At 35.7% G+C, this 16717-nt stretch overlaps 1 protein-coding gene across 4 annotated transcripts in view; it reads left to right on the top strand.

Annotated features, from left to right (window-relative positions):
- LOC149080327 (bridging integrator 2-like) overlaps positions 1–16717 on the top strand; it is a 428403-nt gene that overhangs the window by 345093 nt on the left and 66593 nt on the right. For all 4 annotated transcript variants that reach the window (XM_089239465.1, XM_089239462.1, XM_089239463.1 and 1 more), the window contains one exon: positions 7847–7948. In XM_089239465.1, coding sequence (XP_089095591.1) covers positions 7847–7948 — 102 coding nt within the window. The remainder of the gene's footprint in view (positions 1–7846; positions 7949–16717) is intronic.

Raw genomic sequence — 16717 nt, 5'->3', positions numbered from 1 at the left:
CTTATAGCCATTACAGAATCTTGGGCAAACGATGGGGATGAATCTTTCTTACACATCTCCGGATACGATACTTTTTTGAGAAATAGATCTGATAGGAAAGGGGGTGGAGTGTTGATATACGTGAAATCATGTTTGAAGGCTAGAGAGTGTAACGTACAGAGAAGTGATATTGAAACCATATGGGTTGAACTTGAGAACAAAAGACGTCATAAGCTTATTGTTGGGGTTTGTTACAATCCACCGAATAGGGATCAAAACTACATCGCCAAAATGCACGATGAAATTTCCTACATGTGTAAGCGAAAGAGGGTTCTCATACTAGGGGATTTCAATTACCCGGGTATTGATTGGGAGAACCTTTCATCTGGAAATCAGTATGAAAGAGACTTTCTTAAGTTGGTGCTCGAAAATTTTTTGTATCAGCATGTATCAGAAGCCACTAGGGGTACTGCTATTTTGGATTTAGTTCTTACTAGTTCTGAGGATCTAGTTGAACATGTTTCGGTGGGGGAAGAGTTTTCTTCCAGTGATCATCGTATCGTCAGATTTCACTGTAACTTTTCCTCGGGTAAGGTTGATAACAAAAGATTGGTTCCTTGTTTTCGGAGAACTAACTTTGATGTTTTGCGAAGAAGGTTAGCGGAAGTTTTCAAAGACCGGTTGGAATCAGTAGGGGTGGTAAGTCAATGGGAAGAATTTAGTACGAAGCTGTCCTCTGTTTTGCACGACGTCATACCCTTTGTTCGAAAAAAGCGTGTTTGTACATCACACCCTCTATGGTTCACGGATAGCGTGCGGAACCTTTATCTTGAAAAGAAAAGAGCATTCAGAGAGTATAAAAGTGGACGAGGTGACCTATCATTGTTTACTGATAAAAGAAGACTGTTGAAGAAAGCGATAAGGGATAGTAAAAAGCAAGTTGAATCTAGGTTGGCAGATAACATTGGCTCTGACCCAAAATCATTTTTTCGATACGTCAATAATGGATGTAAGGGGACAGTTGGCCCCCCTCTCGATAGGAGGCTCAAAAGTAGAGAGCAATGTAGGCATGTGTAGTGCTTTCAATGACTTTTTCGCGTCGGTTTTTAATGGAGATAATGATATTCGATATACGGGTGTTGCATGGGGTAATAAAACGCTCAACGATATTCAAGTGGAAGACGTGGAGGTCCTAAATCTTCTAAGAAATGTATGTGCAAGCAAAGCACCAGGACCAGATGATATCTATCCCAGGGTTCTCAGGGAAGGTGCTAATGAATTGTTGGGGCCAGTCGCACAGATATACAGGAGTAGTGTTGCTGAGGGTATCGTCCCGAGAGATTGGAAACTGGCTAACGTTGTTCCGATATTTAAGAAGGGTAGTAGAGAAGTGGTGTCTAATTATCGTCCAGTGAGTTTGACGAGCTCCCTCTCGAAAATTTTGGAAATTATCATCAAAAGGCAGTTTGTGAAGTGGATAGACGAGAATAATGTATTGTCGGATAATCAGCATGGGTTCAGGAAGGGGAAGTCATGTGTAACTAACCTCCTTTGCTTCTATGATTACGTGACTAAGGCTTTGGGTAAGAGCAAAAATGTCGACGTTGTTTACCTTGATTTCCAGAAGGCATTCGATCGGGTCCAACATGGCAAACTCTTGAAGCGTTTACACGAGATTGGAATAGGGGGCAACTTGCTGAATTGGATAGAATCGTGGTTAAGAGATAGGTCGCAACGAGTTATGGTGAACGGGGAATTCTCTGGTTGGACAGACGTCACAAGTGGAGTTCCTCAGGGAAGTGTCCTTGGCCCCATACTTTTTTCACTTTTTATCGATAAACTCGATCAGGGTATCGATGGAATTACTAGCAAATTCGCAGATGATGTGAAGCTAATGGGGGTAATCGGGAATGAAAGCGATAGGGAGTTGCTCCAGACCAACTTAAACAAGATTGCAGCATGGGCAAATGAATGGAGCATGACGTTTAGCGTAGATAAGTGCATGGTCGCTCATTTTGGTTCGAACAACCAACGGTTCTCTTACGAGTTGAATGGTGTCACTATCCCGGATGCAACTAGAGTCACCGATTTGGGAATTCTCATTGACGAGCGACTTAAGTTTTCTGAACATTGTTCAGCGGTTGTCAAAAAATCGAATAGAATGCTTGGTCTCATTTTCAAAAAGGTCTCTTCGCGTTCTCCTAAAGTCATTCTTCCTCTTTTTCGAGGCTTAGTTCGTCCTGGACTGGAGTATGCTGTAAGGTTTTGGAGACCATACCTACAGAGGGACATAGACTTGGTTGAAGGGGTGCAGAGAAGAGCTACGCGTGTCCTTATTGGCACACAGGGCTTGAGTTATGAAGAAAGACTTCATTTTTTGAATATGTTTACATTGGATGAACGCAGGTGTCGAGGAGATATGATCGAAGTGTTCAAAATTTTCAATGGGATGGATAGGATGGACCATGAACTTTTAGTACACCGCCAATCGACTGCTTTTACAAGGGGACACCAGTATCGATTGGTGAGGGACAATGCAAGGTTATGGTGTCGCAGGGAATTTTTCTCCAATAGGGTTGTTAATAAATGGAATAGCTTACCCCCGGAGGTAGTAAATTGTAACACAATTGACACGTTTAAAAAGAAATACGATAAACATGTTGGGGTAAATCGAGAAGCTATCCATTCTTAGAATAAGACAACCATAAGTAATCTTTATGGGCATCGTATAATATTTTATCATGTGTATATATTGTTTGTAATTTGTGTTAATTGCATTTTTAATTGGGTTGCTGTATTTTTGAAACATATGACAACCATATTTTTATGGGCATCTTTTTATCAGCCACCTCGTTGGGCATTTTGCCTGTTGTGGCGTTGTATTTGTATTTGTATTTGTATTTGTATAATATTGTAGCAGCATATAAACAGGGATGGCTTCTTACTGCTTTAGGGAAGTGTTAAATCAGGAGTAAATAGAAATATAATTGCAGAAAAGTTTATAGAGAGAGAGAGAGAGAATGAGTTTCATGTCTGTAAAAACACTCGAACTATAGCGCATTAATGACTCTCGGAGAAAAGTAATTTTTTATGCATTTTATCTAGCTAGGAACACAGTTGCGAATTTTTGGGATCACTTCACTGAAGCGGCTTATACGCCATAGTGACGCGTAACCAATGTCGTCTCGCATGGTGAGACTTTTGCCCCGAGGCTCAAGCCACCCATGGTATACAGAATTTATACCAAAAAATATGTTTGTGTTTTTTTTAACATTTATTTTTACAAATACGTTTTTAATTTTTGATTTCCTTCAAGCAGGGGGGGGGGGGGCAAAATAAATTTTGATTTTATTTATTGCCTCTCTTAAAGTCTAAGTTTGAGGCAAATACAGTAGTCTCTAGATAATCCAGCCCATCCAGTAATCCGGCATTTTTTAGGGGAGATTTTCTTTGAGCATAGGAGAGAGAAAACATATCACTCTGTATCTGTACGTAGTAGTTAATGTTATTTAAATTGTCTTTTTTTCAATTGACTTCCAGTAATCCCACGATTTCAATAACCAGGCTAGTCTGATATGTGCTGAATTAACAAGTGTCTACTGTAATCATAATTTATTTGCTTTGATTAAATCGTAATTATCATTTATAAACTATGCTTTGCAAGGCATGCTCAGAAGACATTGTGGTACCTTCCAATCAAATGCAGTGCTCGAAGTGTAAACCAGAGTACCATTTCTTATGCGGTGGCATCAGTGACTAGGTTTTGAAAACATGAACATGGCATTAGGCAAAAAATGAACATGCGTGAGCTGCCTCCAGGAGACTACCATAACAACAAAACCTTATAATGGCTAAGTGGAATCATCTCACAATATTCTCAAGATAATTGTGCAACAGAACAAAGAGAAGAAGTTTGTTTCAAGTCAGATTGAGAAATTCAGAAAATTATTGATTTCAATAATGATACTATATGTGAGCTGAAAAAACTAGTCAAATCTCTTCAAGATATCAATAAGGACTTGATTTCTGAAAACAATATTCTCACAGCCAAAAATTTTGAATTAAAAAAAGAATTGCAATATTTATGCCAGGATACGATTGAACTGAAGCATGGTGGATGAACATATAAACATATAAATTTCAAATGTATCTGAATTAAAAGATTAAAATATACATCAAGTTTTTGCAAAAATGGATGCTTTAGCAAACACCAACATTGTCGATAATACAGTAGCCGCTCATCGAGTACCCACTTTCAACAAAGAGAGATCTAAACCCATAATCTCTCATTCAGCTTACATCTAAAGTCACCCAAGACAACATACTAAAAAAATTGGAGGATTGCTAAATCAGCATACTAAAGAAATTCAAAGATTGTGAAATCAACATACTAAACAAATTGAAAGATTGCTAAATCAACACCTCTGAGCTAAGTATGAGATTTCTAGACACCCTTGTGTACTTTTTTTTGCTCGCGAAAATTCAAGTTTGATCACAACTTAAAATACTGCTGCACTTAGGAGAAAAGAACTTTTTGAGAGCTGATAACGCACCCAGGATTTTTCAATTAACATCTGAGGAGGAGTTACAGTTATTGATGTACTGACCGAGAGACATTGTTGACTCTTCTCAATCCACTTGTGTTACTATTAATACCCTGGATCAGCGGTTCTCAACCGGTGTTCCGTGGAGCCCTTGGGGCTCCTTGAGCATTCCCCAGGGGCTCCGCGGCCACTCTAGGAAAATAAAAAAAACAGTAAAAAAAAAAAAAAAAAATTATAAATATTTTTAAATATTAAAAATAAATCAGTAACTTTGATGGATAATTAAAAAATGAGCCTACGGGGCTCCGCCATAGAATTTTTTACTAAAGAGGGCTCTGCGAGTCAAAAAAGGTTGAGAACCATTGCCCTAGGTGATTTGAAAGTTTTTTCAACAACCCAGTCAACAATCTGTAAGTGCAATTATAATATTTTTCATGTTAATATTCAGAGTATGGGTGCAAACTTTGATAATTTAATAGCTTTGTTGTCTTATATAAATCAAATATCAATACTGGTGTTGTCAGAAATCTGGATATCTAATAACATATTTATCAATATCAAATTGAGGGCTTTGATTCATTTTTCTGTTGCCAAGAAAATGATAGATGAGGAGGTATAGTTGCATATATGTGTAAATCGTCATATTTTATGCAGTTAGCAACTAATGCACCTTTGTTAACTGTGGTAAACATTGTTTTATATTCAAAATATTTGAAAATTGCATTACTATCAATTTACCACTCCCATAATTCTACAATATTGAACTTTAATATTGAGTTAGAATCGTTGCTAAAAAATTTGAAATCTGATAGCATAATATAGGTGATTTAAATATAGATATATTAACTAATAACCTTGCCACACAAGAGTATTCAAATAGTTTATCTCAATTCGAAATTGAGTATTGGATATTTGATTTGTATCAAATATCCATATTTGATACAAATACAAAGCCACAACAGGCAAAATGCCCAACAAGGTGGATGAGAAAAAGGTGTCCATAACAAATATGGATGACATATACTTCTAAAAAAAGCAACCCCCCCCCAATTAAAAATGCAATTATAAAAACTAAAGAATATATATAAATGATAAAATATAATACAATGCCCATAAAAAATATTTATGGTTGTGTTATCCAACTATGGATAGCTTCTCAGTTTACCCCAACATGTTTATTGCATTTCGTTTTAAACATGTCAATTGTGTTAGAATTGACTACTCCTCGGGGTAAGCTATTTATTTATTCACAACCCTATTAGAGAAAAACTCCCTGCTACACCACAACCTAGAATTGTCCCTTACCAATCTATACTGGTGTCCATGGCCCCCACAAGGGTGGGGCTGACAGGGCTCTAGCCCTGGGGCATTTCTCATCATATTTTGCTTTTTTATGCTATGAATTAACTATAGAAGGGCCTGTGAGAAGCCTGACTGGGGCCCTCAAATGATCCCAGCCTAGGGGGCCCTGCTCCAGGATGTGGGGGCCATGCTGGTGTCCCCTTGTTTTTTAAGTTGATTGATGTTGTATTTATAATTCATGGTCCATCCTATCCATCCTGTTGAAAATTTTAAAGAATTTGACCATATCCCCCGACACCTGCATTCTTTCAATGTAAAAATCAAAAAAGTCTCTCTTCACAACTCAAGCCCCATGTGCCAAAAAGGACATGCGTAGCTCTTCTCTGTACCCCTTCAACCAAGTCTATGTACCTCTAGGTATGGTCTGCAAAACCTTACAGCATACTCCTGTCCAAGATGAACTAAGCCTCGGAAAAACGAGAGAATGACTTTAAGAGTCATTCTCTCGTTTTTAGGTAGTTTTTTAGTTTGCATTGTTTTCTATGTGTTTTGGAAAAATGCTTTACCCTTCAAAGGGTTAAAGGTATACAGTGGATGCCAAAAGTTTGTTTGAGGAAAATGCTCAAAATCTGTATTTAATAATGTGTTTTTGCATAGCTTGTTTAGAAGACAAAATACAGTGAAATCTTGGTGTACAAAAACCGCTGTAACACACACAATTTCTCTCCCATTTCAGTCTGCTTTCTTGTGATAGGCAGTTTCTTGGTCATTCCTTTATGAATCAAATATCCTCCTTCACTGATCTTTCTATGAACTATATCTTTTAAAATTTTCATTCCAGCAGTTTTTGTAATTTCATCCAAGGTAATTTTTTGCATCGAAGACAATTTTCGAACCATTCTGTCTTCACTCAAACTTGTACTCTGTGGCCTACAACTACAAGATTTTTGTATCTGAGACACACATTTTTAGCCAGGACATGATAAATACTGCATATGAACCTGTTTAAAGTAATTGTGGTGTTTTTTACGACCTTTCCTTTTATTTTCAAATCATGGGTAGGGATATGGGGGGGGGGGGGCAATGCCTCCCAGCGTCAAAGGTGGAGTCGACTGATCTAATGTATACAGACGTGCCAACTCTCCCGATTTAGGCGGGAGACTCTGGATTTTTCATCCTTCCTCCGGATTTTGGCAGAAAATTAGATTTTACGCTAGCTTTCACGTTGTCATGGCATCAATGATTACCGTCGTCGTTAGGGAAAACAGCCATAGAGAACAGCCGTAGTCATTTCCATCGAGCAGCCGTAAAAAAAAGTCTCTGTGACCGCATTTAAGCAACTGGCAAAGATGCGACTTCGTTTCCGTAGCGTTTTAGCGCAATCATTTATCAGGGGCATGACCTTGGTTGCCGAAATTCCTGTATAATCGTTATTGTATTGCATTAACAGCCATGCGGTAAACACATTTTTTCATCTGCAGCTTTGTAATTTGAATTTTTTTTAATAGTTTCTTCCGATTAAACATCTTTGGAAAGAAAATATAAAACTTTAAGCTATATGTAGCTAAATATAAAGCTTTTAAGAATTCATATACCCAAGATTATCAATCACTGATAGCATCCACGAAAGGAAACTTATACTTTATGAACATTATGTAGATGTGATTTCTCTATTCTGCATGGAAAGACTGACATGCGATTAAATTCTTCTCTTGAGGGGGGGGGGGGAGAGAATGTAACTTTTTCTTAATTTATTAAAAAAAAAATTTTTTTATGAACTTTTTTTCTTATTGAGTCTATGAGTGTCGGGGGGGGGGGTACCCCTCTCAGGAGAATCTCCGGATTTCTGGATTTCAAAAGTTGGCATGTCTGTGTATATATGAACTGACATCATCATCGTGCCCCCCAGCAATGACCGTGCTTCCCCAGACTTGCAAGTCCATCTCCGCCTATGTTTCAAATTAAGATGAAGTACTTGATGAGTAGTTGAAGTTAGTTTTTTTCTTTCTTTCTTATTTAAGGTATCGAATCCAGTGAGGAATAATGCAGCAGGAGAAATAGAGTTGCCTTCCTCATTTGGAGAAACATGTAAAATTCAATTACCATCTGGAGTTTTTTATCAGGTAACTGTTTAATTAATAATATTCTTTTTCTTAAAGAATTTGTTCCACTGAGTTAAACTCAGTGGAACAAATGCACATGCAGTGAAACCTGACTGTAATGATATTTTTTTTTAATTGATATATCACTGTGTTCAACGATTTTTTTTTTTTTACTTAATATTTAAAATTATTTTCAATTTAATGTTAAATTATTTATATTATACTGATTTTGTTTGAAATTGAACCACATTTGGTGATTGATAAGGTTAATAGGGATGACTATAATGATGCTAGGGATGTAATTATCTGGGATTCTATAGTCAGGGAACTGGGTAACAAGGGGCTTAGGGATTTCTGGGGTTTCGAGCACTGTAGTCTTCCTGGGGAAAAGATAGCAGAGAACCATTGGAAACGTTTTTCACTTAGGTTATAGGGGGAAGTAGTTTAGTGAGTTGGAAAAAATCTGATAGGGGCAGATCTTGCCAAATCTGTTGGAATACAGACAATTAGACATCTACTCAGATGGAGATGGGGCTGTTTTCTGGCAGTGACTCCAAAACTGTCTAGGGGAAGGATTTGTTAGTTCAGTGCAGGTCTGAAATATATTTTTCTCTTTAGGGCACCTTTTTGGAGCTTTTTTGTTTCATAGGTTGCTTCATTGGGATGAGGTTCACTAAAACAGGTAGATTGTGTGAGATATTTGTGACTGGCTCAGGTTATGTTTCTACTCCCAGACCAGTTGGAAAAGAATTTGGAGTAATTGTTGAAAATGATGAGAGTAAAACTGGGGAAATATATAATACTGACTTGAATGACTGAGCAAATTTAGGGGATTTTGCTGAATTCTGATTTGGATATCTTGTTCAACAACACACCACATGACAAACTAAAATGTGTATTCAAATTAACAGCTTGGGTAAGCAAGACGCATGTGGCTAATAAAAAGACTTTTTAGAAGCCATGATTGCTGCAAAGTACTTAAATCTCATAGCAATTACAGAAACTTGGGCATGAGGGGAAACAATTCATTTTTACACATTGATGGATATTAGAGATGGAATGAATAGTGATTTAGCTGAATAACTAAATACTGAATGTTTGGTTAATTTTGTAGCCAAATACCAGCTTTTCTTAAAATTGATTACAATTATAAATGAAATTGGTTTTCTCGTTTCCAATTCAAAATAAAATTATCGATAATTTTAAATTGATTGAATTGTTAGATAATTTTAAATTGATTGAATTGTTAGATAATTTTAAATTGATTGAATTGTTAGATAATTTTAAATTGATTGAATTGTTAGATAATTTTAAATTGATTGAATTGTTAGATAATTTTAAATTGATTGAATTGTTAGATAATTTTAAATTGATTGAATTGTTAGATAATTTTAAATTGATTGAATTGTTAGATAATTTTAAATTGATTGAATTGTTAGATAATTTTAAATTGATTGAATTGTTAGATAATTTTAAATTGATTGAAATTGATCTTTTATTGTACAGTTTGTTTTCAAGTTAAATATTAAATATATAGAATTATATAATACATTAGTTGTTTTAGTGTAAATAACTACTAAATAATGCAAAAAGTACCTCAGCACCAATTAGATAGTTATTTGCATGGAGGTACAACAAAAATGACCACAACATGACCATGTAGAAAAAGATTACTACTATCAATGAGACAACTTTGCCAGTTTTTGAAAAAGATGATTTTTGCCCTCTGCCAAGTTTCTGAACCAACCAATAGAATCACATAGTGTCTTTTTGAGTGTTTCAGTCGCATTAGTTGTTTATAGGTCTTTATTGTTAGAATATTATGTTAATGGACAAACATTTTTCGTTTATTTTTGTTTTTTGTATCTGGCAACAGATTATTGGTTAAGTATTTAGATTCAGAGTTTTGGCAACAGTACAAGTAACATGGCTTTTCAAGGTGTAAACAAAAACAAATGTTGTCTCTTATTTTTGGTCTTTAAATCTCTCATAAACGTGTCTCATTACAATTGATTATTCTAGTTAAGATTATTTACTCTCCCGCACATCATTAGTGAAAAGGAAACACCAGTGGGTTATAATCCCAACAGGTTATGATTTTATCAGGTTATGGGCTACTGCATTCTGATCTGCTGTGTGTCAGTGAGTGAACAGTGATTTCCTAAGCTCAACTCCAGTCAAGAAGCCTACAAGTGAAGTAGTTCCTAAGGATAGAAGCTGGCTTTAAGTCAAGTCATTGAGTGGCAAAGGAGACTGGACACTAAGGAAGTATAGGATAAAATTTGCATTAAGTTTCTATGGTGAGGCCTTAGATGTAGTCAATGAGAAAATTCAACTACCAGAGAAGACTATCAGCAGATATTGTAAGTCAGTACAATGTTGAATTGCTGGAGTACAATAAAGCAAATAGCTGTGCTATGATGGTTCTAACAAAGTCAATGGCAGAGGACACATTACATAAAGTGATGGGATTTGACTGCGCTAGGGATGTATGGCTAGAGCTTTTTTTTTTTAATTTTTTATTATTATTTTAATTACACAAATACGAAGTATGTACATCATCATGTATACACATCTATACTATATACAAACCTATATAACACATACAAAAGTATTTATACAAGTATATACAACACACACTTTTGACCTCCAGGGACATGAATGTCCTTACAACAGATCCATAAGGAGTTCTCTGTTGATATTTTTTTTTAGCAACAGCGTATTATAGTTACACAAGCTATTTGAAGCCACATCTGAAAATCAACTGTACAACATTTGTTTAGAGTTCTTCCAGTGGTCATCAACTGAGGACATGGTAGCAAACTTATCCAAATTAAAGAATTTGTGGAATGAGCTTAACAAAGGTTTAGAAAGTAAACAAGAAACCAGGCTTCCGCAGATGCTGCTGATGTGAAAGATACTTGATGCTCTTCCTCAAAGTTATCATACTTTCAAATCAAATTGGTTACTCCTGAGTGAAGAAAAAAGAACTGCTGATGATTTAACGACAACTATGTTCTCCTGAGCTGGAATTAAGGACAGACACACATCAGTGAAAGTGAATCAGGTCACGAAGCACTATAGTTGCAAGTTTCAAATAGAAGAATACCCAACATCATCAGCAGAGAAAAGAAAAAGCACAACTTTAAATAAGAAATACAGTAGGTGTAAGTACTGTCATCAGAAAGGACATTGGGTCAAGAGCTGTCAAAAATAGATTGCAGATGGTAAACCACAGAAACCCAGTACAAGTTGTTCCATAATATATCAAAGTAAGAATGGCAATACCGCTGCTGCTGTTAGTATGACTCTCTTAGCCATAGATGATGTTTTTGCTGCAGAAGTGAATTGTGATTATTGGTATAGTAGCTGTAACCCGCGGCTTCACTCGCATGAATTTGGTCATCTGAAAATTGCTCTGCAATTATTTCTTGCATATTCACACCACATTTGGGTGTGAATATGCAAGAAATCATTGCAGGAGTAATGCGGTGTGAAATGGTCACCCATATGTGGTGTGAAATGGTCTCTCAAGTATTGAGAGACAACCAAGCAGTCCAAAGAATTCTCAAGAAGAATAGAATTATTCACAGATTGACTGCACCTTATATTCCTGAATTAAATTGAAGTAGTGAACGAGAGAACAGAACTCTTGTTGAGATGGCAAGAACTCTCAAAAGTACTTTAACAAGGAAATGAGCTTTCCCACTTTCCTATGGGCTGAGTTTATCAACATTTCAGCTTATATTTTGAACAAGACTGGAAAATATTTGGTTCACACAGTTTTAGTCCATTTGAGCTATGGATGAAAAAGAAGCCTCAAATAAGGCATAATGTGTATCGGTGGGTCAGTCTGCTATGCTCGTATCCCAACTCAAAGAAAAAAGAAGATAGATAAAAAGGGAAAAAAATAAATATCTTATTGGATACAATGGAGATGAAAAATATCACATCTATATCAAAGGAAGGCAGTGTGTAATTTGCTGTCGTGATGTGGTATTTCAAGAGAAGCCCTTACAGATTGAAAATACAGTGACACTTTCAATTGAAGGAAATGATCAAGAACTTTCAAATGAGGGAAAGCATACCCATGATGAAGAATCAGAGAAAAACAGCTGTAGCATAGAAGATGAAAATGAGGAAGCTGAAAGACAGCTCAGAAACAAGCGAGTTAAAAGAGCCTTAAATATTTGAAGACTATGTTATGTTGGCAGATGTCTTCATAACTGATGCAAATGAATCAGAAACTTACCAAGATTTAGTCAATTGTGCAGACAGTACATTGTGCAACAAAGCCATGGACTCTGAAACCAATTCCTTAAGAGAAAATTGTGCATGGATTCTACAGCCATTACCTAAAAGATAGAAAGCTGTACCTTGTAAGTGGGTGTTTCGTATCAATAAGAATTCAGATGGTGGCATTGACAAATATAAAGCAAGGCAGCAAGACTTGTAATCAAAAGATTCAATCAATGTCATGGTATTGATTACAATCAAGCTTTCAGTCTGGTAACCAAGTTGAGAACAATACGCTCGATAATCATATCAAGTTAGAAATAGCATTTGACTCAGTTTGATGTCTCTACAGCATTTTTATGTGGTGATCTAGAAGAAACCATCTATATGCAATAACCTGAAGGTTATAATGATGGGACAAACAATGTGTGAAGACTCAAGTGCAGTGTTAAGCAAGCTCCTTGCTGCTGGAACAATTGTTTTGGAGATTTTTTTGTTGAAACTCTGATTCAAAAAGCAAGTGAAGCTGATCATTGTTTGTACATTAGAGTTCATAATAACAGAAAATTACTTGTAGCTCTATATGTTGATGATGGCCTAGTCGCAGCTACTGATCAAGAAGCTGAGGAATTCATTAAACAGTTGAAAATGAAATTTAAAGTCGCTAGTAAACCACAACATACTTCTTAGGATTGAAAATTAATAAGTTTTCCAATGGAAACATCAAAATTAGCCAGCAAACATATGCAAAGAAGATGTTGAAGAAATTTTGTGGAGAAAATTGTAGACCAGTTCATACACCTATTTTGAAAGAGCCGTTAAAAGAAAATGGTCTTGAATCACAAGCAGATGAATCATTTCCTTACAGACAAGTAGTTGTAGTTATCGTGTATCTTATGGTAGGCACCAGACCTAGCCGCTGTGGTGGTCGAGTGGTCATAATGACGGACTCGCATCGCGGGAACCCGGGTTCGAGCCCCACCGTCACCACAGTGGTGGTCGGCTGAAGTTGGTTTTCTGTGGTTCCCAACTTCAAGGCGCAAATGCGAGCCGATCTCCCCGTTAAAAAGTCTCGCCACAGAGAGCAACAGTCCTACAAACAGTACAAATATTCAGTCACTACACATCACTCACTTCACTTCTTAGATATAGATGGCAGCACTGAAAAATCATACACAGCACTAGATACGCATTCAGACAGTTAGGTACACGCACTTACACTTCCGGCACAACTCACGAGGTAGTAAATTGCCTATGGCAATAGACCTGAGTTGTGCTCGGTTTGAAAGAAAGAAAAAGAAAGAAGGCACCAGACCTGACCTAGCATGCGGTGTAGGAATTTTATCACGTAAGCTAGAGAATCCTTTAAAACAAGATTGGGTGAAAGCCAAACGTGTTCTCAGATACATTGCAAGTTCCACAAGTAGACATTATCTAAAAATATATAACTACAATCCCAGAGTGTTAGAATCAGTGGCGTAACCAGGTTTTCATCAGGGGAGCGAAATATAATAAGGCACCTTATTCTGTTCCTCATTCAGACGCAATTAAAAAAATTAAGTGTACAAAGAAACTTGTTAAAATTTCAATAAAAACTTAATTTGTTTACATTTTGCTTTCATGTTTATTTTTCACACAACTTTTTTAAATTAACAAACAATATTATAAACAATTTATAAACAATTTTTTAAATGAAAATTAATATGTAAATATATAATATATATATATATATATTATATGGACAAACTATAGATTTATTTATTTCTCTTTTTGGTATCTGGCAACAGATTATTAGTCAAGTATTTGGATTAAGGGTGTCTTGGGTTGCTAGACGTCCATGTATACACATTGAATAATTATGAATTACTATATAAGGAACTCAACGACCTCGGAAAGTTGTTTGGAGAAAAGAGAGGAGGAGCTCATTTTTGACCGGAGTTCCTAGGTTCCAGTGCTTAATAGGGGCTTTATTTATATGAAATTTCAATTAAAATTCAAAAATCACATTTTTTTATTGGAGTCATCAAGAGTAGATCTAGAACTGCTAACAGAGATATTAGTAGAACATGTACTAGTTCCACATCATATTCAATTTTACTATGAATATGAAGCTCAGCATTCATCACTACTGAGAGACTTCATGCAAAGTTGGCATGTCTGAGTGTTTGTGAATTATGTAAAACTGATGAGCGTAGTCAAGAATTTGATTTATAGGGAGTTGTGCGCTAGACCGTGGTTCCCAACATGGGGCCCATGCCCCACAGGGAGGGGGTCTTTGATTTAGAAGAGGAAATTTGAGTTTTAATGGGGCATTTGATGAAAAAATAATTTCTCAGAGTTAATGAAAATCCATATTTGGTGAAAAGTCTCAAAATAAATAAAATTCTCTAATAATTATGTGCTGCAGAATATTCTGTTTGACTCGGAACCCTGGGCTTCATTAGGTTTCCCTGTTAATATGCCATTCTGTGAATCAAGATACCAGAGTATCACTTATTAGCTTTGTGGAAATTGTTCTGGCCTGCAATGTCTGAAAGATTTAAAACCTTTGTTTTAGACTAATTTAACTGTCTTTTGAGCTTGCTGCACATGGATAGATGTTCTCTTTTTGAATAATAAGAACTATGTTGTGGAAGGGGGAACAAGCACATGCGGGACCTACTTTTTTTAGGGGCACACAGGTTAAATTTGAGGTTTGAGAGGAGCATAGAAAATATCTCCAAGGAAATTTTGAGTTTTAACCTTCAAAAGGTATTTTAAATTTATAGAAATTGATGGAAACAGCATTTAGAGGATTTTTCCAATATTTAAATTTTTGTTCAAATTTTCTTTAATTTTCTGTCATTTGTGGGGGAGGGAGAATTGCATGGGCCAATTTCCTCCCATGTCTCTTGAAGGGGGTTTCAGGATTTTACATGATGCTTGGGGGACATGGCAAAACAAAGGTTGAGAATCACTGCTTTGACCAACTTGAATATTATTTCAGTATGGACAAATAAATCAATCGGGTCTTTCAGCATTGACAAGTGCGTAGTTACTCACTTTGGTTTGAATAACCTATTTGAATTATAATAGTAATAATAATTATGAATAAGATTACATCTGCGAGCTGGGTGGTAAAATTATTTCGTATGGAAGTAAACTGATTTTTAAATTCCCCCTCATTAATGTGTGACTTAGGTTTTCTAAACATTGTTTGGTGGTTGTCAGAAAAGCAAATAAAATGCTTGGTTTGATACTTGAAAGGGTCGATTTACATCCTCACAAAGTTCTCCTTATCTGTAGCTTAGTTCATACTGGCCTAGAATATGCCATACTGTTTTGAAGGCCATGCCTACAGAGAGATATAGACTTAGTCAAGGGCGGTGCAATGGAGAGGTATAGAGAGAGACGCTTGCTGGTACACAGAACTTGTTTGATGAGGAGAGATAAAATATTTTAAAAATTATTATTGAAAGGTTGCGAGTGTCATGGAGTTATTGAAGTGTTTTAGTGGGATGAATAGGATGGACTATTAGTTGTTAACACATTGTCAAACCAGTGCTTTTACGAGGTAATACCAGTATTGAGATTGGTAAGGAACAATTCAGGATTAGGATTTCAGATGAATTGAAAAGACTAAGAACTGGAATAGACTAAAAAAAAAATAGCAATGTTGATATATTTTTCAGTGAACATAGCGATTCTTGATTTTATTCCTTGGCATATAATTTAAAATATAATCTTATTTCAAAATTTATATAAAATAAAAAAATGCAGAGTTGTTTCATGATAGCACATGTTGGTTTCTTTTCTTATAAGTTGGTAAATTATTGATAAAATGAGGTGGCACAGTTTAGTCAGTATTACGTTAGCTGTTATTTTGGACATTTAAAAAAAAAAAAAAAACAGAACCCTTAGAAAAAAGGCTAGACAGACTCCTGGTGTTATGTAAATGGTTTTATCAGCAAATTAGGATAAATTTATGTTCAGATCCCCAAAGCAGAATGTTTTACATTGTTCTGTAACAAGCTCTTGGCTGACTGGAAATGTTCTGTGGTAAAAATTCCCAATATATTAAGTAATAGTGTTTCTATACTTTTCCTTAAAATTCTACCAGATTTTTCTGCAGTAGCACTGATTGTTCGTACGTCACAGATTTCAGCATATTCGCTTTGGAGAGATCCAGATAAAACTTAAAATCAAATATGACTTGCTTTAGAACAAGCATTAGATATGATCTCACCTGCTGATTCCATTATTTATTAGGTAACATGAAATAATTAAAGGGTTCAAACAGATCAAACTCGCTAGGAATGAGATATGTCATAGGATTGAAATTTTTTTTAAAAATGGATATCCTTTGCTTCGTATGAATATGCTTAACATAATTTTGTTTTGAAATTTAAAAAATCTCAAAACCTGTGAGATTTGGTGTGGAGTTTGATTCTAATGATTTTCAATCTGAAACAAGGTTTCAAATTAAAGTCATGTAAAAACCAGTTAGATTTGAAGATGTAGATGAGACTAGAATTTTTACATTTGTAAGTATATTCAGGGTTCTCTGTCTTGCTA

Source organism: Pholcus phalangioides, unplaced genomic scaffold (assembly GCF_987345545.1).
Source record: "Pholcus phalangioides strain wild (caught in Gottingen) unplaced genomic scaffold, Ppha-v1.0 ptg000011l_1, whole genome shotgun sequence".
Classification (NCBI taxonomy): Eukaryota; Metazoa; Arthropoda; class Arachnida; order Araneae; family Pholcidae; genus Pholcus; species Pholcus phalangioides.
The sequence above is the reverse complement of the archived record's forward strand: the minus strand, read 5'-3'. Positions and strand labels throughout refer to the sequence as shown.